At 40.9% G+C, this 21,426-nt stretch overlaps 1 protein-coding gene across 1 annotated transcript in view; it reads left to right on the forward strand.

Moving 5' to 3' along the window:
- The window catches only part of DOK5 (docking protein 5), a 173,362-nt gene that overhangs the window by 130,696 nt on the left and 21,240 nt on the right, over positions 1-21,426 (forward strand). The window contains exon 6 of the mRNA XM_004447715.5: positions 2,607-2,742. Within this exon, the coding sequence (XP_004447772.1) occupies positions 2,607-2,742 (136 nt within the window). The remainder of the gene's footprint in view (positions 1-2,606; positions 2,743-21,426) is intronic.

A 21,426-nucleotide genomic window follows, 5' to 3' on the forward strand; every position in this document is an offset into this window, starting at 1 on the left:
TTTGGCAAAAAATACTTGATACTGCCATTGCTTTGCTTTCTTTCTTTCTTTATAGGTTTATTTATAATTTTAATCTTTTATTATGGTAACATATCTACAACTCAAAATTTGCCCTTTTAGCCACGTTCAAGTCTATAATTCATTAGTTTTAATTGCATTTACAGTTCTCTGCTACTATCACTACCACTCATTACCAAAACCTTTTCATCCTGACTTCATTTATTTTTGATCACCATATTTATAGGTTTCCAATGTCATTAAAGGAAGGTTTGTGGCTTCATGATATTTATCAAAAAGCAGACATTGATTAAAAGAATGTTTTTCAGGCAAGCGGACTTGGCCCAGGATAGGGTGTCCGCCTACCACATGGGAGGTCCATGGTTCAAACCCCGGGCCTCCTTGACCCGTGTGCAGCTGGCCCATGGGCAGGGCTGATGCGCACAAGGGGTGCCATGCCACGCAGGGTGTCCCCGGTGTAGGGGAGCCCCACACACAGGGAGTGTGCCCAGTAAGGAGAGCCGCCCAGCGTGAAAGAAAATTCAGCCTGCCTAGGAATGGTGCCGCACACACGGAGAACTGACGCAGCAAGATGATGCAACAAAAAGAAACACAGATTCCCGGTGCCGCAGATAAGGATGGAAGCCGTCACAGAAGAACATACAGCGAATGGACACAGAGAGCAGACAACTGGGGGGGAGGGGAGCGGGAAGGGGAGAGAAAATTTAAAAAAGAAGTGTTTTTTCAAATAATCAGCCTTGCCAATGAGTGTGTCATTATATAGATCAAGCATTTCACCACCAGTATTAAAAAACTAAAATAGAGTAGAAAATATCAGCATGTTATACGCAGATGATGGATAGATGATAGATAGATACATACAAATAGACAACAACCTGAAAGATATCCTGGGTCACAGTGTAAACATTATTTCTCACTGTGGGTTGCTGTTACAAAACCATTAAGAGCACTAGAGTGGCAAGTCTGAGAAACACAGCTGCAGGGTGTAATACTAAGTAATCATCCTACAGTGATTTTGAGTAACAGGCACCTTCATCCTTTCTGGAACCAAGGTTGGCAAATAAGTAAGTAGGTAAGTTAATCCTGCCTCAGTCCCAGGGGGAAAAAAAGGCTACTTCATCTGCTTAAAGCAGGGATTATCTATTTGATAGGGAAAAAGACATGCGAAAACATATGACCATGCAGAACTGGGTCGTCAGAGGCTGATATAGGGACATGGCAGGGAGGGTAGGCATTTTAGGAAGTCTTGAGGAAGGAAATGGCGCTTGAGTGAAAATGCTTTTCATTTTAATTTTTGTTCTTCATTGGATTAGAATGACTTAACACATGAAATCATATGATCATACACTCAACCTCATGAGCTAGTTATTAGCCTATTGAAAGAGCCATTGGTTCTTTGTATTTCTTCTTCTCACATAGCCTGTATAGTTCTCACATAGCCTGTATTAGTGAAATTCAAGCTAGACAGGTTTTGCTTGATTACTTAAACCATACCATAAAGGCAGAAAATGACCAGATGGCCATAGTGTGGGCCAAGTGCAAAAATTAGATAGGGATAAATCTACCTTGTTTTATTGCACTAATAGCATAGACCAGAGGAGATAAAATAAAATAACAATGGTTTGGCTTGAAAAATTTGCTTGGTTCCCATGTTGTGTTAAAGAATTCTTTAGATATGAGCAAAAATCAGGCACTAGAATCAGTGTTCAATTTTTCAGCAAGAGATTCTGAAGTGGAAGGAGTGGAATTGTGTCTTAGAATAATCAGATTCTTTAAAGAAAAACAAAAACAAAAAACTGCCTCTTAGGTTATCATTGACAAATGTATGTATCAAAATTAAAGCTTTTTCAAATGCCCCTGCATATGGTGTTGCCCAAATTCTTTAAAAGCCTGAAATAGATTCCATACTTAAAAAGCATTTATTAAGTTCTTGCCTAATTGTGTGCCAATCTCCTCCTTTTTAATGGAATTGATTTCTGATTTTGTGATGGTCTGAGGTAGTCTTTCCACACTTGGTATTTGTTACCAAGCACATGCAGCTCCCCTTGCAGAACTTCTCTCATGCTCCGTACATCAGTTGCAGCAGTTATGCTCATTTAAAAAAGGAAGCAGAATTAAAATTTGATGTAGGATTTGGAAATGAGAGTCATGAAAGCCACTGGCTTAGGAAAGACAGAACCTAACTGAGACAGAGAAGTCCCCTTTCCCTTCTGAACTGGATGGCATAGTTTCTGATGAGAAGGTGTCCATGGATTGTGATGGGAAATGCCTTGTGCAGGTATACCTCTTTTGGGAATGGCAAGGAGAACTACAGGAATTATATTAAATACCAAGAAACCGTCATCTTTGCTTTGTGACTCACTGTGTTAACCTAAAATGTGATTGGTTCCCTGCTCTAATTAATAACAATAGCACACTGTAACCTTTTCTATTCTAGGTAACTTTGTTTAGCTAATGTGAACAAGAATCCTAACCTTATTTTTTCAAAACAAACATGGGCACAGCCTCATGAAGAATATTCCAGTCTCTCAGGGCATCAGTCTCCTAGAAGTCGGATTTTCAGAAGCTTTTTGTTTTTGTTTTCACAGGATGTGTGAAACTGGTGAAGGGCTCTTCATCTTTCAAACGCGTGATGGAGAGGCCATCTACCAGAAAGTCCACTCTGCTGCCTTGGCAATCGCTGAGCAGCATGAGCACTTGCTACAGAGTGTGAAAAACTCAATGGTACGTCTGGAATTTCTTCTGTGCGACTCAGTGTGTATGACTGTAGAATGTAATCTCGGAATCTTTGTGTAGAAAAATATGGCCAGAATTTTTTGAGCAGGTGTTCTATTTCTACACTTAACAATATAGTTCTTGGATTCATTGTTATCCTTGGAAGCCCTAAGTCGCCATGCTTAACACCATAACCATCCTTCCCTCACCGTTTGTCTACTTTGTGATTCAGTTATTCTGCATGTATATCTGCATTAAACTCAATCTGTGTAAAGACCTCTATAGAGATGGCTATGTAGATTATCTGCATATAGGTGTGTATTTAAAGCTAGATCAGGAGTGGTAATTTTGAATGCCAACATGAACCAGAGAGAAAATGTAAATAAGAGGGCTGAGGAGAAAATGGAGTGAAATGTCAAAAGTTCATACTAGGCAACCAGTGATGTGAGTATAGGCTATGTGTAGATCTCGTTTTTAGAGAAGCCAAGGCTTTGAAAATACAATATTTTCCGGTTTGTATTACTTGTTGAAAATTGACGCCAGTTAAAACAACAATGATAAAAGACAACTCCGTGGACCAAAGAACACTTGTCTGCAAATATCTTACAGCCCATAGCCATGCATTTACTATCTCTGATTGATAAACTTTAATAGTCATTGATGGATAATGGTGCCACAAATTCAGTTACACGTGAGTGTACACAAACACTCTCTTGGAACTAATCTCTGTTAATTGCTTTGTGCTAGGGATTTTAGTTGCATGATTCTTGATTTTCTTCTTTAAGGAGAGTAGATTCATGAAATCTTAAATGCATGCATGCCAGTTAAATAATAGCAAATCATGCATTGTAGCTGCAAATGCATGCCTATAACTTTATATCTGGAAGGAAATATGCAAAATCCAAAGGAACTGGTTTAAAATGTTAAGATTAGGGTTGCTGGAAAATTTATCATTTAAACATATGGGTGGTTGTATTTTTAACAAGGGGGAAATGCATACCAATAATATAATCTGGTTCCAAAGGAGCACCAGATGATTCTTCTCTGGGGTTTTAGAGCAAGGTCAGCAAAAATTTTTCTGTAAAGTGCCAGATAGTAAATAATTTAGGCTTTGCAGGCTAATATGATCTCCATCATAACTATTTAACTCTGCACGGAGAGCAACGATTGACAATATGTAATCAAATGGTTGTTATTATATTCCAATAAAATTTTGATGGGCACTGAAATTAAAATATTACTCTTGATTTTTTTCCCAACCATTTAAACATGTGCAAACCATTTCACTCATGGGTTGTACAAAAACAGGCAGAAGGCTGGTTTTGGCCTGATCACCACAGCTCACCAATCCCTGCTCACAGTGAGCCGGTTCTGATCTGAGTATTCACGAGTAAGTAGGACTGTCTCGTAAATGTAGGTACAGTTTTGGAGGTGGCAATGATGGTGTGCTCTGGAGGCCTGCAGAGATAAAGGACAGTGCCATCAAATTGTGCCCATGGAGCCAGACCTAGATCTAGTACTAACTCTGCAACATTTCAGCTCTGTGGAGAAGAGATGTTCTTGGTATCACTGATCTCTGGTTTCCTACTTTGAAAAACAGAACTATAATAGATTTATCTTTAAGGCTTCTTGTGAGGTTTAAGTAAGAAATGCTCAGAAGGCATTCAGCACAGAACCCACCATTCAATAAATTTCAGTTGAAGACAACTATTTTTGTTACTGTTACTCTAGTTGAGACTGCGTTTAGTTTGCTTTTAATAGCTGGGCCATCTAGTTGGTCCACACTGATCCTAACAATGACTGGTAAAAATGGATGGAACAGGTGATTATTCAGCAACAACTGTACCAATTTCGTCTATACGTCCTCCATTTCTTTCTGAGTGGCTAAGTAGAATGAAACCAAAGGAAAGATTGAGAAGGAACAGGAAATGACATAATTGGATAATTTGTGAGGAATCCAAAATAAACCTGCAACTATTGTTAGCAAGCATGTTTGTTACTTCCTTATTTCAAAAGGAATCCACATATCTTTGAAAAAATGCAGAGAACACAGAACTACAAAATATCAAAGTTAGTCACCCATAGACCTGCCACTCAGGAAATATGCCTATTGCTAACTTCTGAGTGCATATCTTTCCAGTATTTCAACTATGTGTGTAGTATTCAATAGTTCAACTATTGAACACACTGCTTGTGACAAACCTCTTAGAAAATGTAACATACATTAGCATATTTCCACTTTATTAAATAGTCATCCGCAGCATCATATTTCACGGTTGCGTAATATTACATTGTATGGATTCTTTTACAGTTTTGCTTTTCTTTCCAAATAGCCTTCCAGGAAGACTTTCTTTTTGAACTATATAGTCTTGCTATCCATTTCCCCATATAGTCACCAATTCTGGGTATTTCAATGAGAGATAGATAGAAATTGTGAAGTAGAGTTCAAGTCAGTTAAAATTTATAGGGCAACATGTTATATTAGAATTGTGTAGCTTTTCCATTAGATTCTTTGATGCAGCTGAAGATTTTCCAAAGATTTGTACCTTAGTTATAAAGTCATCAGTCGGCAGGAATTGTTTTGTGCTTAAAAGGTAGGATTTGCAAGCACATGTTTTTCCATTTACAACCTTCTCATTATTTCCACTAAAAATTAATCAGAAATATGAGTAATTTGTTCAAATTATCCCTTTGCAAATTTAACTAGAAAATAATGGCATTTGCTCTTAATTTGCTGTATGTTTAATGAGTTTTAGAAAGTGACGGATTTTTCAAACAGCAACATCCTGTTTTAGATGGAAATGAGTAAGCTTCCAAATGGGATCTGAATCCCAAGGAATTTATCCTGGGTACCAGGAAAAGCTTAAAATCAGTCTACTTTAATCAGTTCCAGATTAGGTGAAAAAAGAGATGCCATGTTAAAATAAAACCAATGAAGACACCACTGTTGGTCTCCCATCCCTCAGTTATTAACAAGAGATTCACTCAGATCCAGCTATATTCTCAATTTAGAATTGCCTTAATGGCACTGTTGGCTTGCTTCTCAGAGATGGCCAAGATCACAGTTGGAGAAAGATGGTGATGCTCATCTCTGGTCTTAGCCTCATCATTAGGAAGCCTTAACCCATTATTAATTGCAGCTGATGTAAAACTCCCAAGAGTGCATCTACAGACAGAAGTCTGAAGTTTCACACAAGTCTGAAGTTACAGCCTTGGGTGAGTTGATTGTAATCAGCCTTGTGGCCCTGTATCCTAAACTTCATAACGAAGAGGCTTGTGGGCCAGATGATCATCACCACCACCATCATCATTGTGGTCAAATAAATAATGCATAACGCTCACCCCCTACCCCCCCAAAAAAGATGTCCATGTCCTAATCCCTGGAATCTGAATGCTACCTTATCTGACAAAAATGACTTTGATGATGTCGTCAAGATAATCTCCAGGGGAGAGTGTCCTGGATAACCCAGGTGGGCCCAGTGATATAATCACAGGGGTCCTGATAAGAGGCACAGAGGAGGAGCTAGAGTTAGACCAAAGGTGATGTGATAGTGAAAGCAGAAAGGCAGGAAGAGGTTGAAGATGCTATGCTGCTGTCTTTGAAGATGGAGGGAGGGACCACCAGTCAAAGGCTGTGGCCTGTGGAAGCTGGAAAAGACAAGGGAACAGAAAGGAGCCTGCCCTGCCTTCACCTAGACCCGTTTTGGACTTCTAGCCTCCGGAAGTATAAGATAATGGATGTATGTTCTTTTAGGCCATCAAGTTGTACTATAGTAATTTGTTACAGCAGCCATAGGAAACTAATACAATAATAATATCAATTATATCAGACAGTCTTTTAAAGATATTCTGTTTATGTCCTCTGCTAAGAACTAAGGCCTCCTGGCTTGAAAGTAGGGGGGACCAAATTTGAAATGGGCACGCCAAGTAAACACCACCTTATGCCATATCTCTGGAGTAAGCACCTGAACATGTTTTCTTTGGTCTGCATGAGATTGTCCCACTGTGGTTTTAAAAATTCCAAATTAGTGGCCAGCATTTAAAAATGAGTCCAATAAAAGTGAGAATTCCAGATTATCTTGAAAAGTGAAAAGCTCAGCCAATACTGCATGGCAGCAATCAAATATGCTCAGTTGCATCTGCCCTCTTTAGAACGGGATCTCTAGTTCTTCACGGTCCCCACCACTCCCTACTGGTGTTACAGCCGGCGTGAACTTCTCTGGGCGTTTTCTGCCCAGGCTGGGCCACTTAACATTTATGCACATTAGTTTCCTATTGCCGTGAAACCAATCACAAGCTTTGCACAGTAAAACAACACACATTTGTTATCTCATAGTTTCTTTGGTCAGGGGTCTTGGTGTGACTTAGGTTGGCATGGTCGTCTGCTTCAGTTTCTCAAAAGGGTGCCATGTGGTTGTCTGCTGGGCTCCAGTCTCACCTCTGGGTTACTCTGGGAAAGGCTTTACTCCCAAGCTCATGTGGTTGTTGGCAGAATTCAGTTCCTTGGGTTGTCGGATCGAGGCTCTTAGTTTCTTGCCAGCTGTCAGCTGGAGGTCACTCTCAGCTCTTAGAAGCTGCCTCAGTTCCTGTGATATGGGACCCCCCCAACACAGGCACTTGCTTCATCAAAACTGGCAAGAGGGAACTCCTCAGAAGGCGGCACCTGCAGTCCTGTGCACTGTGGTCATGGAAGTAAGAGGCCAAGGCCTGCAAGGAAAGGGAATTGCACAAAGGTGTGGACACCAGAAGGAGAGATGGTCGTGGGGGCTGACTTAGTGTCTGTCCACCATGCCAGGCAAACTTCTGGAATAATATTTATTTAGCGTTTTGATTTTATCTTTTTTGTGTTTTTTTCCAAATTTATGGTGTTTTGCTAATAGTGCTATTGATTTGGCCATCACCTATAATCACCACAATAACTCTGTGAGGTAGACTCATTCACTTGTTCTCATTCATTTGTTCATTCAAAATGGATTGAGGACTTATTTTTGTTCTGTTATGTGTAGGGGATATAGGCCAGGTCCATGCTCCTGAATGGGAGACCCTTAGAATGACCTTTGACCTGGAAGGAACTACTATCCTTGTATTGTAGAAGAGAAAACTGATTCTCTCATTACAACTGGAGCCAGGAATGAGGCTGGTTCTGAACCCCCTACCTCTTAACAACTGTATCTCACTCTTTCTAGAAGCTAAAATTCCTTCGTTATGTTCCCGCTAAGAACTGTTTTCAAATTGCCCTGAATGTCACAGTATTTTTCAGAAACAGCTCTCAACCTACTGCCTACCTTAAAAAAAATCACTGTGAAAGAAATTCTGTTTCTTTTGGTAGTTTTGGCACTAGATAACAGTCTTATTTCTTATCATTCTTATAATTCCTTTGCCATCTACTCACATTTTAAATTCACTGTACTATTATTCACTCTATTGGGGATGCTAGAAGAGGCTGGGGGTGGACGTGGAGCCTTAGAAGGTGGCTAACTAACCGTTGAATGAGATGGGAAGGTAAGAACTTGTTTGCCTGCCAGCTACCAGCTGCCTTGCTGGAGAACCCGCGGGACGACGGCTGGGACATCTCGGGTGCTCCCTTAGGCAGCTAGCTATTTTTGCCCCCTTTGAGATCAGTGTCTATGACAAAGTCTAATTTTGGAGCAAGGAGTGGCAGTGTGTGGGATGTTCCTCATACCACTACTGGGCCTGTCGTTTTTAGAATTTCCTTCAAGCTGAGAGCCTCAAGGGTGGAGCAGGCTCTCTGGGGCGGGGATGAGTGTGGGGGATCAGCATGGGCTCCACTGGGTGCTGTTCAGCTCCCGCAGTGACTTCTCCTGCAGGTCTAGCAGCCCTGACAGCACACGGGCTTCTGAGTTAAATCTGAGCTGCTCTGTAGCACTTACTGTTGTTTAATTGATTGGTTTACTTCCAAAGATAGTTTAATCAAAGGGGCATTCCTCCATCATTCTTGGGACTGAATTAAATTCAACCTAATTTTAAAAGCAATATGTTGTACTTTTTTTATATAGGAGGCATCAAAGAAATCATACAGTCCATTTCATTGCATGCTGGAGTCTACACACACTATACTCTAACTGCTTCCACTTTCTACCCACCCCCCCCCCAAAATAATTTTTTGTCTCTTCTTCTATCCACTATTTATAGGTTCCGATTAATCTGTTTAACTTAATTTATTTTAAAATGTACTGCCTAAAACAATTAGTGTCTTTCCTCTGCTGAATTAAACCCTTTCTATACCCCGTATATTAATTATCATTCAAAAAACTTTCATTGAACACCTATCTGATACTCACAAAATGTGGCAGATCTTCTGGAAAATGTAAAAAACAATGCATCGTAAAACAAAGCCTCTTTTGAATCCTTCAAGGAGCTTAGAATTTAGATAAGTAGTTATGATTTATGCTCCTCAAAATATGAAACGATATAGACCTGTGAGTTTAATTTGCAACAGTCTCTTTGGAGGGCAGTATGTCCTTACTTATCAAAATTAAATCCAAACATCTCTCCACCTAGCAATATTGTTTCTAATAATTTACTATCAAGATCTACTAACAGAAGCAAAGATGATGTATTCATGGAAGAAGTCATTTCTTTATTCTTACTTCCTCTTTATAACAAATATTTGCTGAGCCCCCTAGCCACCAGGCACTGTAGGTGGTACTGGGGAAATGACTGTGAAGAAGACAAAGTTCCACTCTTGAGAAGTTCATTTGTGATACCAGAAATAACTGGAAACAGCTTACCTCTCCACCAAAAAGGGAGAGATTAGATAAATTATGACCTATCATGCTACAGGAATTATATGAGGTCGTTAAAGCGTATGACGACAGTCAAAATAAGTGAATAATTATAAGGGAGAATGGTAGGCAGAATATGACATATTCTTGCATGCTTTTGTAAGCACAGAATGTTAACTTCAGGCTGGATACAAATGAAAGTGGTAATGCTGGTAACCTTTGGAGAACAAGACTATGGTGTAAGGGTCTGGGAAGGGGACTTTTATAGTTTATATCTTTCTCTTCCATTTAATTTTGTTTTGACTCATGGCTCTGTAATTATTTTTATATTAATGGAAATAGCAGTTGATCTTCTGGCATATGACAAATTGAACTGAAACAACTGGTGGGGGAGAGTGAGGTTTCCTCCACTGTCAATACGTACAAATGCATGATGAAAGTTAATGCTTTTTTTTTTAAATATGTGGTTGAGATTAAAAGCTTGATAGAGAAATTTTCAGGTGCTAGCAATAGGGTGTATGTCAAGGGGCAAGAACAGCTTTGTAGAGAAGGTTCTGCCTGAGCTGAGTCTTAGGGTGCACTGAGTTAGTTACATGCCACTGCTGTGGAGAGTGATGATGACATAATATCTAACATTTATTGAGAGCATGCTATGTCCCAGGCACTATTCCAAGTATTAGCATTTCATCTCCAACTTGACTCTGTTGATGTGGGTACTGTTTTCCCGTTTTTGTAACAAAGGAGTTTGAAGTTAGGCAGTGATGGAGCCAAGATTTAAACCCAGGGGGCTGCTGGCTCTGGGGCCCACACTTTAACCTTCATGCTATACTCAACTAAAGTTAAAGTATTGAAATTAATTCACAAAGTGTTCATCATAAATTCTTTAGAAATTAGAAGGCGCTAAATGGTAGTAACCTAAATTTAATAGTGAACATTTAAAACAGACTAAACTATACATTCATCCAGAACAGATGCAAATGAAACTTGGTTTCTTCTTTAAAAATTAGGAAAAAGTTGTCATTCCAAACACTTCCCTTTCAGTGTCTTATAGCAACATAATAACTTGTAATGTGCAGTGGTGTGCTTTAATAGGCCTTTCATCTGATGATTATATGTTGCTTTACTTTATAAAATTCCTCCCCAGAGCTGCCAGCTCCTGTAAGCCAGTCTTGGTTATTTAGCTCATGGCTGGACCCCTACAGGAAAAGGAAACAAATGGAAGTTGCCAACAGGTTACAGCTTTGTTTATAAACTAAGATTAATGTTGTACCACAAGTAGGCGGTAAATTGAAAACCTGATGGTAACAAGACAGCAAGTCATGACCATGAACATTTCCTCAGTCGAAGACATTCAACTGAGAGCAGAGGATCATCGGCACATCCTGTTGACCTGGGCCCTGGTCAGTTGTACGATTTTTCCAAGGTCAATCATGGGAAAGAGGATAGAGATGGGACCAGTGATGAGTACTGAGCCATGAAGGAAATCAATTCATTTAATTTATGTGAGAAAGTAGGCAACAAGGGACTTATTCTTCTATACCAGGGGTCAGCAAACATTTTCTGTAAAGGGCCAGACGGTAGATATTTTTGGCTTTGTGGGGCTACTTATCCTTCTCTTCCCCCTTCCTTCCTCCTCTCTGTCCTCTCTTCCTCCCATCTTACTCTCTCCTTCATCCTCCCCTTTACTTTTCCTTTTCCCCTCCTTTCTACACCCTTTCCCCTCCTTAGACCTTTTGGTCCACGTCTTCCTCTTTTTCTTTTCTGCTGTAAAAAGGTGAGCACCATTCTTAATTCTGGACCACACAGAAGCAGGCCGGCAGGATCTGGCCCACAGGTTGGATTTTGCTGACTCCTGCTGCACATCCTGGTTCTCAACCATTAGCTATAGATGTGCGTATGGAACTGGCCCCTCCCCTCCAAGCCAAGTGGAGTCACTGTTCCTCCTAGAGGTTTGTGGAAGACAAAAGCAATATTCCCCAATACCTATCAGTACAATCAGACACCATTTATGCTTTTAACCAGAATTAGTCTTTTTAAAAATACTATAGGGATGATTCAAAGAGCTTTTTCCTGCAAGTGGTTGCCCCACCAGACAAATGCTTTGCCTCGATGCCTCTCTTCTTCCTGGGGTTGCAGTGTTGGACACAACCAGCCTCTGACAACCAGGGTGCATGCCGCCTAGAGAGGGCAATCGGGTCTGGTGCCAGGATGGTTGTCACTGTGAGGGTTTCAACATCTGGGGGAGGAATCAAGTCAATAGTTTCTGTGAAACTAGAAATGTGCCACTTTATAGGTTCTTGTGCAAATAAATATTCATTGCCCTGTCCAAGCATGAAATACAAGGCATCGCCATTGTAACAGGGGGAAGGGCCGAGTTATCTGTTAGCTCACCTTCAGAAAGCAAGGAAACATTGGTCTAGGTCTCCAATGGCCAGACCAGGGAAAAGGAGTTCAGATTACCAAAGGTTCTCGGGCAGGTCCTGTAAGCTGGCACATGCAGGCCCTGGCCTCTTTCTGTTTGGTGACTCTACAAGGTATATCGACTCAGATGATACTTTTAAAAAAATTAGATTATTTTCCAATGTTTAAAATGGGAGGTTTCACATAAAGTCCGGATTTCTGGACTTTTCTGTCTTTTGAAAAGTCAGGGTATCTGGGAACATTGGGCCTAAGTTAAAAGTGAATAGCGACTAGCATTTGGAGAGGTGAGTGCTCTGCAGTTCTTCATGGTTCTTTAGCATTTCTTGTCTCAATAACCAGAAGTGATACTCATTTCAGCTACCTGCTTGACCCATGGAGGGATTCAAATTTGAAACCCCTGGTTTAGGGGAACACCATGTAGCTCCTCGTCCTTTTCATGTTTGCAAGACCTTTACTTCCTTGGTATCTCCTCCTTATGGGAAGTCATGGCCATTTCCCTGGTAGCAAAGGCTGGCTCAGATTGGAGAAAATATCAGGTGGAGGTACGTATTAGTCAGCCAAATGGGTGTTGATGCAAAATACCAGAAGTCTCTTGGCTTCTATAGAGGGTATTTATTTGGGGTAGAAACCCACAGTTACCAGGACGTAAAGCATAAGTTACTTCCCTCACCAAAGTCTGTTGCCACGAATTGGAGCAAGACGTCTGTCGATGTCTGCGAGGGTTCAGGCTTCCTGGATTCCTCTCTTCCTGGGAGTTGTTTCTTTCCGGGCTCAGCTACTGTAGTTGCCCCAAAAGGCCAGCTGTAGACTATCAGGCAAATGGTTTGTCTCTCTTCCCAGGGCCTCTGCTGTGTCCAGTTGAGCCTTCTCTCTTTCCTCACATATCTGTTTCTCTATGTGTTTACTTCCCAGGCTCCAGGATCAAAACTCTAAACTCCCTTCTCTGCGGCACAGTTTCTCTGTGAGTCCCTGCCTACCAAAGGGGTGGGGACTCAGCATCCTACTGACATGGCCCAATCAAAACCTCAATCATTCGTTATTTAATCAAGTAAAAATGAAACCTCTGAATCCAATATAATCTAATATGCCCAGAGGAACAAACCAGTTTACAAACATAATCCAATATCTATTTTTGGAATTCATAAACAATATCAAACTGCTACAAGGTGTCTTTGAGAATTTATGATGGAAACTGCCAAAAGTGTGTGTATCAATGTGCTTGATGACTGAAACATGCTAGATAGTCTGCCGTGAAAGAATAAGCCAGACGGTCATACTTTTCAGTCAACAAAGCAAAAAGTGTACGGTGAGCTTTGCAAGGTTCTCATAGGTCTGATCGGTAGGGTGGCCATGTAATACTCTCACTGGGATACTTTTGAGAGTGAAAGTTGATTCTCTTAAGAGCAAGATTGGTTAGGTCATTTGCAGGACCCAGTGCAAAATGAAAATGCAGGGCTCTTTCTTAAAAGTATTGAGAATTTCAAGATGGTGACATAAGAGGATCAGAGCAAATCAAATCAAATGCAGGCCCTTCTCATCATGAACATTGTGCAACTGTCCCAGGTCACCTGCCTTTGAAGCCAGCATTGATTTTATGCCTGGGCATAAAATTGATTTTATGCCTACCAACAAGATGCCACTGGGAAAACTGGAATTACAGTCACTCTAAACCAGCAGTGCTCAGCAGGGCTGTTTTGCTTTCTTGAGGACATTTGGCAAAATCTGGAGTCACTTTTGGTTGTCAAAACTGGAGATTTGCTCCTGACATTTAGCAGGTAGAAATGAGGAATGCCACTAAACATCCCACAAGGATGACAGAGGATAGCCTGGCCCCTAGTGTCGATAGTACCAAGGTTCAGAAACCTCCTCTAGGGAACAACAAGCAGCCAGTGAACTTACGCCCAGAGCAGCATAAGGTACGCATCATGGTGCGCATCTCCCTCAGCTGGGCGCAGTTCTGACCTGTTGCTTACCTGCTCTCAGTTCTGGCTGTGCATGCATCTCCTCACAAAAGCACCTGCCTCCACTGAGTGTGAGACTAGTGTTTAAAGGCTCAACCTGACCATTCAGATTTGGCGCCTTGTGTGTTAGCTTAAATGCTAGCCACCGAGTTGGTTATTAGCCAGATAGGGCAGGAAGTCGGCCCCATTTGTTTGTAGTAAGCTCTGTGCTTGGCACAAGGGCCTAATAAATATTTGGTGGATGACTAAAATAGGGATCCAAGAAGTTAGTTTATGAGCATAGAGAAAAAGAAAAAGGAAGCCAGAATACTAAATCCTGTTCCTTTCCAGTGCCCCGGTGAGGCCCATGTCCCAAGCAAGTCAGCTGTAAGAGGTCCTGGAAAACCCAGTCCCTGATGGGTATCAGCTTCAGTTTACAGGTGGGGAGAGGATTTCCTTAGTAAGGAGGCATAAAGTTACCAGAAGCAAGGGGAGCAATGATTTTGTTTTATGCAGGTAGCTGATAATTCAGATGGCTCTGAATAATCTAATGCAAATCACTCTCATTCCCCGTGAAAAGAGCCATTTTAGCCCATCTGGTGCTCAGCAAAAAGCCGCACTTGGGTATTTGACCAAGTGGTTCCTCTCCCTAATAGTCTGGTTTGTCAAAGCTGCAAGTGACAATGGAAGCATTGTTTGCGGCAGAGTTTTGTGCACCCGGTATAGTGTCTGTCTGCCGTATTTTTTTCTTTAGCAGAAAAGCAATCTCTCTCCTCCCGGTTTTTTATTTTTGCATAACCTTCCAGAAGTAGACCTCTGCTCACTCTTTTTCTTTGACAGCTCAGTAATATTCTGTGATATCTTGGTAACATTTTGATGATAAGAATACCCATTGCTTTGCTTCCAAATGTCAGAACAAGGGAGAGGAATTAGAGAAAGAAAAGACAGCTCTCAGGTAGATCATGCCAAACATCTGTCAGAGCTGGAGAACAGGATAGCCCTCCTGGGCAAAGGAGTTTCATTAGAAAGCCAGGAAAAGCCACATGTTTGGCAGAAAGTTCATTTCCCCTTGACAAAGCCGCTGGGACAGTGGGGGTCCGAGGGCCTGGTAGCATTTGTAAGGCCCTGCTCTTCCAGGTGGCAGAGGCATTTCCCTCTCCTTGCAGCCTAGACTTTTGGCTAGTTGCCATTCTCTAAGCTTTGGAAAGGACTAGATAGGAACTCATCTTTTAAAGTCTTCAAACCATCCTCAATATTTTCTATGAGAACTATGCAGAACTGTGTTATGAACTTGAGCTTTGGAGGAAGTGGCCAGGTCTTGCATCCTGACCGGGCATCTTTACCAGCTTGTTGTCCTTGGGCCCCCCTGAGCATCTGTTTCCCCATGCAAGTGGCGGTGAGAGCAGTTCATGCCTTGCCAGGTGAGATAAGGCAAGTGATTTCTTGGCACATTCCTTGCACCTACTAAATTCAAAGGCAGCCTGAGCTGCTGTTATTATTGATGGGTAGTGAGAAAGGATGAAATGTCAAGGTTGAAAGCAGGTAATAGAGGTTTCTCATTCACATTGATGATGCAGTCATCTGTTCAATCAGCCAGTCAGTCCGTCTGCCCATCGGTGATTCAGTCATTCGACCACATTTCCTTAAGGGCCTACTATGTGCCAGAAATCACGCTAGGCCCTGGGTATATGAGCAAATAAATGAACCTTCCCAGCCCTCAGGAAGTTGAGCTCTGCTTTGATGAGGATCTGCTTTCTAAATGAAGGCATGTAGCTTGTGGACTAGAGTCTATACCACAAATCTGCACGTTAAACTAGCTTTCTGACCACAGACTATTCAATTCTGTAAAGAGGAAGAACTGGTTTTTTTTTCAGTTTAAATTCTCAGCATCTAGCACTTATGAATGATGCTCAGAGTTTCTAAATGGATGGAACAGGTGCATGAATAAACCAAAGAATGAATGTAGAATTCATTGAAAGGGATAAGTGAAAGGGCAAGGTAAGGAGAGTGGAAGCAGAAAACTGAGTTTGGAAACTTAGTCTACCTGAGGGCTAGTAAGAATTGGCGAGCAGTGCCAGCTGGCTCTGTGCTAAGAATCTGCATGCTTTATTTCCCTTAATTTTCACAACTGTCAGAGATAGGAACTTTGTTATTGAAACCTGTTTAACTTACTGTTACATAAATATCCATCTGTAAAATTTAAGTGAATACAAAAATATGATCACATAGATGGTGATAAGTGCGGTATTTTTTTCTATTCATTATTCATTTGTATGCCTCTCTTTTTTTTCCCCCTCTCTCCTCATCAGCAACTGCCAAATCTTCTTTAAAAATTCAAATGTAATTTTTACTCTGTATACATATAATCCAAAACAGATTGATATCTTTGTATGGGGAGGGTGTGTGGTTTTGTTTTGTTTTTCTCTTGGTCATTGTTTATTTGACAAAATTGTGATCATATATCTTGATTTTCTGCCTCAATAATAAATACCTAAATTTATAATTTTTAATTTGTGGTATAGGTTCAATTCAGGGGTTGGCAAACTATGGCCAATGGGCAAATCTGGCCTGTTCCTGTTTCTGTAAATAAATTTATATTGGAACCGTAGCCACACTCATTTATTTACATATGCTATATGGCTGCTTTTACCTTACAGCACCCGAGTTGAGTGGTTGCTATAGAGACTATGTGGCCCACAAAGCCTCAAATATTGACTATCTAGTCCTTTACAGAAAAGTGTGCTCGCCTCAAGTATAATTCATTCTTTTTAGTGGCTGCATATTTCAGGGTATCCATGTACCATTAATGTATTCAGCCTGTTTAAGAGAATATCAAGTATTTTTCTATTGTTAAGCATTACTACAATAAACATCCTGTACACACATTCTTATGTGCTGTTAATTTAATGGGGGTAAACTCAGGAGTAGGGTTGCTGAATTAAAGGGTATATGTATTTCTAATTTAAATAGGTGTTGCTATGTTTCTTTCCCAAATGCTGGAATACTTTTCATGTTATTGCTATTACTATTAGGTTCATTTCATAGAGGAAACTGAATATGTGAATTAGCAAGTGAAGAGTGAGGATGGGTTCTACTAGCTTGTGTCAGTGTAAAGTTCGGGACTTTGTACTCAGTGGCAACAAAGGGCAGGAACACATTTGTGAGACTTTGTGGAGGTAGAAAGCAGAGCATCTAAGGCCTGGGTGTAAGTGTGGACATAGCTGGGCAAAGGTGAGAGGGAGAAAGAAGGGGAAGGAAGGCTCAGGGACTGTGTGCACCAAACCACCTGGAGGGTTCTTAAAGCACCAGTCCCTGGGCTGGCTGTCCAGGGAGGTTCAGCAGGTCTAGTGGGACATGCTAATTTGCGGTTCTAATAAGTTCTCAGGTGATGCTAATGCTCTCAGGTGATGCTGCTGACTGCCGTTCGAGAACCACTGCTCTAAAGTGAATCTGAGAATCTGGCTATTAGGTTTTTGGAAAGAATGATGTAGGCTCTCAAGAAATGTGGCTGAAGAAAGGTGACAAGGAATAGAATGGGAGCTCTGGAGAGCACAGCCTGGGAATGTGGGCTTGATGTCCTTTATAAATATTAAAACTCACAGGTAAGGCTTACCTATCATTCAGCAAATGTACTATTGTGTTGAAGACAGAAGTACCAGTTCAGGCACAATTTCCTAATTGCCCAATCATCAGTGGACATTAACCAGGTTTTACATAGGCATCGGTAGTAGAGGTTCATAGACTTTCATGAATTTAGGAAAACAAGAATGGTGGTTGAGCTCTTTCACTGGAGAGTACTAGAGCCTTTTAAGAAAATTACCATCAAGTAGCACAAAGGGGAGTGCACCTAACCAGCAGGTGTAGTAAAGAGTGGGCACAGGAGCTAATGTGCAGATCTCTGTGCACGTCAAGAATGGCCTACATCTTCTCACCAACTCCGCAGTCGCTCACAAAGATTACAATACTTGTTCAATAGTATTTGCATCTCTGTTCCTGAGGAATTGATTCTGCCACTTAGCATAGCAATTAGCATTTAAATCCATCTGTATTGATTAAATAAACCTGATTCATCAAGCTGCCCAGGCCCCAGAGGTGGCGGCAAATGTAGTCATCTCAATAACTTCCATCTAATACCAAACCCCACAAGATGCATTTGTGAGAACATTCTGAAAGTGTTTGGTAAACCTCAGGAATATAGGTCTGTCAGACCTGGCAAATAGATTTCATATTACATAAAGATATGCCTTATATTTAAAGTCTCTTTTAAAAATGTATGGCCTAGGAGGGGCAAGATGGTGGCAGAGTAAGAAGCTCCAAGAATCAGCTCATCCTACAGGCCGTTAAGTATCATCCAGAACTATCTAAATCACCAGTTTGGGGGGCCCAGGAGACCAGAAGAGCATCCTGCAATATCCTTGGAAAAATGGAAGGAGGAGACTGCCCATCTGCAATGAAGATTCATGAATAGAGCATTCCATGCCACAGAGGCCGGTGCCCATTCTTGGCTGTGCACAAGCCACCTTGGGAGCTGTATCTTGGCTGGAGTTAGAAGTTCCATTTGTCACACAGGGGGAGGAATATATGGTCTGGCCCAGATTTCAGCTACTGTTTACTAAATTTGGCTGGCTAAAGTATAATCCTAAGAACAGCTAAAGCTTGAACTGTTCTTAGGAAACCAGAAAGAGCCTGGTAGCTTCCATTTTAACTATGCTCCCTGCATGAGGGGAAGCAGTGCTGATTGAAAATCACAGTGAAGGTAGGGATCAGTGTCTTTCTACCCAGGTCAGACTGCAGCCCTAGCCTAGGCTCCAGCCCCACCTCCAGCAGGGAGGATGTTGGGGGATCTGCACCAGCCTCTCCAATGAACTGCAGGCACTTTTGCCCTGTGCAGATTAGATTGGTGGGCAAACCTGTGGATACATCGCTACCTCCCCAAAAGGAATGAAGCAACTGCAGGTACTTTTGGCCGGAATGAACTAGATTATTGGACAAATCTGTGGATCCATCTTCAGACCTGACAGAGCAAGAGGAGGGACAGTGCTCCCTCACCTATCCTGGGCAACTGCAGACACTTTGGGCATGCATGGATGAGATTGCTGGGCACACCATAGGCTCCATTCCCACCCCTGGAAGAAGTGGAAGGCTAGTGCTTCATCAGTCTATCTAGGCAACTACAGTCAGTTTTGACTCATGCAGCTTAGTTTGCTTCCCATAACTGCGGCTCCATCCTCACCCCAGGCAGAGAAGGAAGGGGGTGTGGAGCTTCATTGGTCTCTCTGGGCAACCGTAGATAGTCTAGGCCTGCATCATTTGGATTACGGTAGCTCCGTCCCTCCCGCTGGTAGGGAAGAAAGGTGGGAGAAGCTTCATTGTTCCTGGGGCAATGTGGGCAGCTTCAGCCTCAGTGGCTTATAGTACTAACCACATCCTCAGCTCCTATTCCACAACCAGCAATGTTGAGAGGGAATTTTATAGCCCTGAATGCTTACATGAAAAAAGAAGGAAGAGCTAAAATCAATGATCTAATTACAAAACTGGAGGAACTAGAGAAAAAATAGCAAACTATCCTCAAAACAAGCAGAAGGAATGAAATAACAAAGATCAGAGCAGAAATAAATAAAATTGAGGACAAAAAAACCAATAGAGAACATAAACAAAAGTTGGTTCTTCAAGATCAACAAAATTGACAAACCCTTAGCTAGCCTGACAAAAAAGGAAAGAAAATGCAAATAAATAAAATCAGAAATGAAAGTAGAGACATACTACTGACTCCGCAGAAATGAAAGAGATCATAAGAGGGTGATATGAACAACTGTATGCCAACAAACTAGAAAAAGTAGATGAAATGGAAAAATTCTTAGGAACTTAAGAACAATCTACACTGACTCTAGAAAAAAGGGAAGACTTCAACAAACCAATCACACAAAAAATTCAAACAGGCTTCAAAAAACTCCACAAAATGAAAAAGCTCAGGACCAGATGGCTTCACAGGTGAATTCTACCAAGTATTCAAAGAAGATTTAATATGAGTCTTAATCAAACTCTTCAAAAAATTGAATAGGAAGGAATGCTATTAAACTCATTCAATGAATTATACCAAAGCCAGATGAAGATATTATGAAAAAGAGAAAATTTCAGCCCTGTTCCCCTAATGATTATGGATGCAAAAATCTTCAACAAATTACTCACCAAATCCAACAATACATTGAAACAATTATTCATCATGACCAAGTGAGTTTTATTCCAGGCATGCAAGGGTGGTTTGACACAATTAATCAATCAGCATAATATACCATATTAATATATCAAAGAAAAATCTTATGATCATCTCAATTGATGCAGAAAAGGCATTTGATAATATCCAGCATCCATTCTTGATAAAATGCTCCAAAAGGTAGGAATAGAAGGAATGTTTCTCAACATGGTAAAGGGCATATATGAAAAATTCATAGCTTACATTGCACTCAATGGTGAGAGATTGAGATTGGGAACAAGACAAGGATGCCCGCTGTCACCACTGTTGTTCAATATAGTGCTAAAGCTTCTAGCTAGAGCAATCAGGCAAGAAAAAGAAAAGGCATCAAATTTTGAAAAGAAGAAGTGAAACTTTTGCTATTTACAGATGATATGATCCTATACCTAGAAAATCCTGAAAAAAACTTTAACAAAGCTACTAGAACTAATAAACAAATTCAAGAGAGTGGCAAGATACAAGATTAAAATGTAAAAATCAGTAGTGTTTCTATAGACTAGTAATGAGCAATCTGAGGAGGAAGTTAGGGAAAAAATTCCATTTACAATAGTGACAAAAAGAATCAAATATTTAGGAATAAACTTAACCAAGGATATAAAGCATTTGTAATCAGAAAACTGCAATGCATTGCAAAAAGAAATCAAAGAAGACCTAAATCAATGGAGAGCATTCCACATGATGACTAAATATCATTAAGATGTCAGTTTTACACAAATTGATGTATAAATTCAATGTGATCCTAATAAAAATTCCAGCAGCCTTTATAAAAGAAATTGAAAACCCAATTATCAATTTATTTGGAAAAGTAAGGGGCCTAGAATAGCCAGAAACATCTTAAAAATGAAGAACCAAGTTGGAGGACTCTCACTTCTGGATTTTAAATCATATTACCTAGTTACAGTGGTAAAAACAGCTAGTACTGGCATAAAGACAGACATAGAGACTGAAAATAGTTCAGAAGCAGACCCTCACATCTGTGGTCAAGTGATTTTTTAAAAAATTTATTTTATTTATTTCTTCCCACACCCTCATTGTTTGCATTTTGCTGTGTGCTGTGTCTTTAGGAGGGACTGGCAACTGAACTGGAGACCTCCCAATGTGGGAGCAAGGTGCCTAATCACTTGAGCCACCTCGGTTCCCTGCTTCATTGTGCTTCTCATTATATTTTTCTTTTTGTGTCTCTTGTTGCATCATCTTGTTGTGTCAGCTTGCCATGCCTGCTCATCCTTCCAGCTTGCTTAGGAGGCACCAGGAATGGAACCACAACCTCCTATGTGGTAGGCAGGAGCTCAGTCACCTGAGCTACATCTGCTTACCTGGTCAAGTGATTTTT

The sequence above is a fragment of the Dasypus novemcinctus genome, chromosome 24 (assembly GCF_030445035.2).
Source record: "Dasypus novemcinctus isolate mDasNov1 chromosome 24, mDasNov1.1.hap2, whole genome shotgun sequence".
Taxonomy (NCBI): domain Eukaryota; kingdom Metazoa; phylum Chordata; class Mammalia; order Cingulata; family Dasypodidae; genus Dasypus; species Dasypus novemcinctus.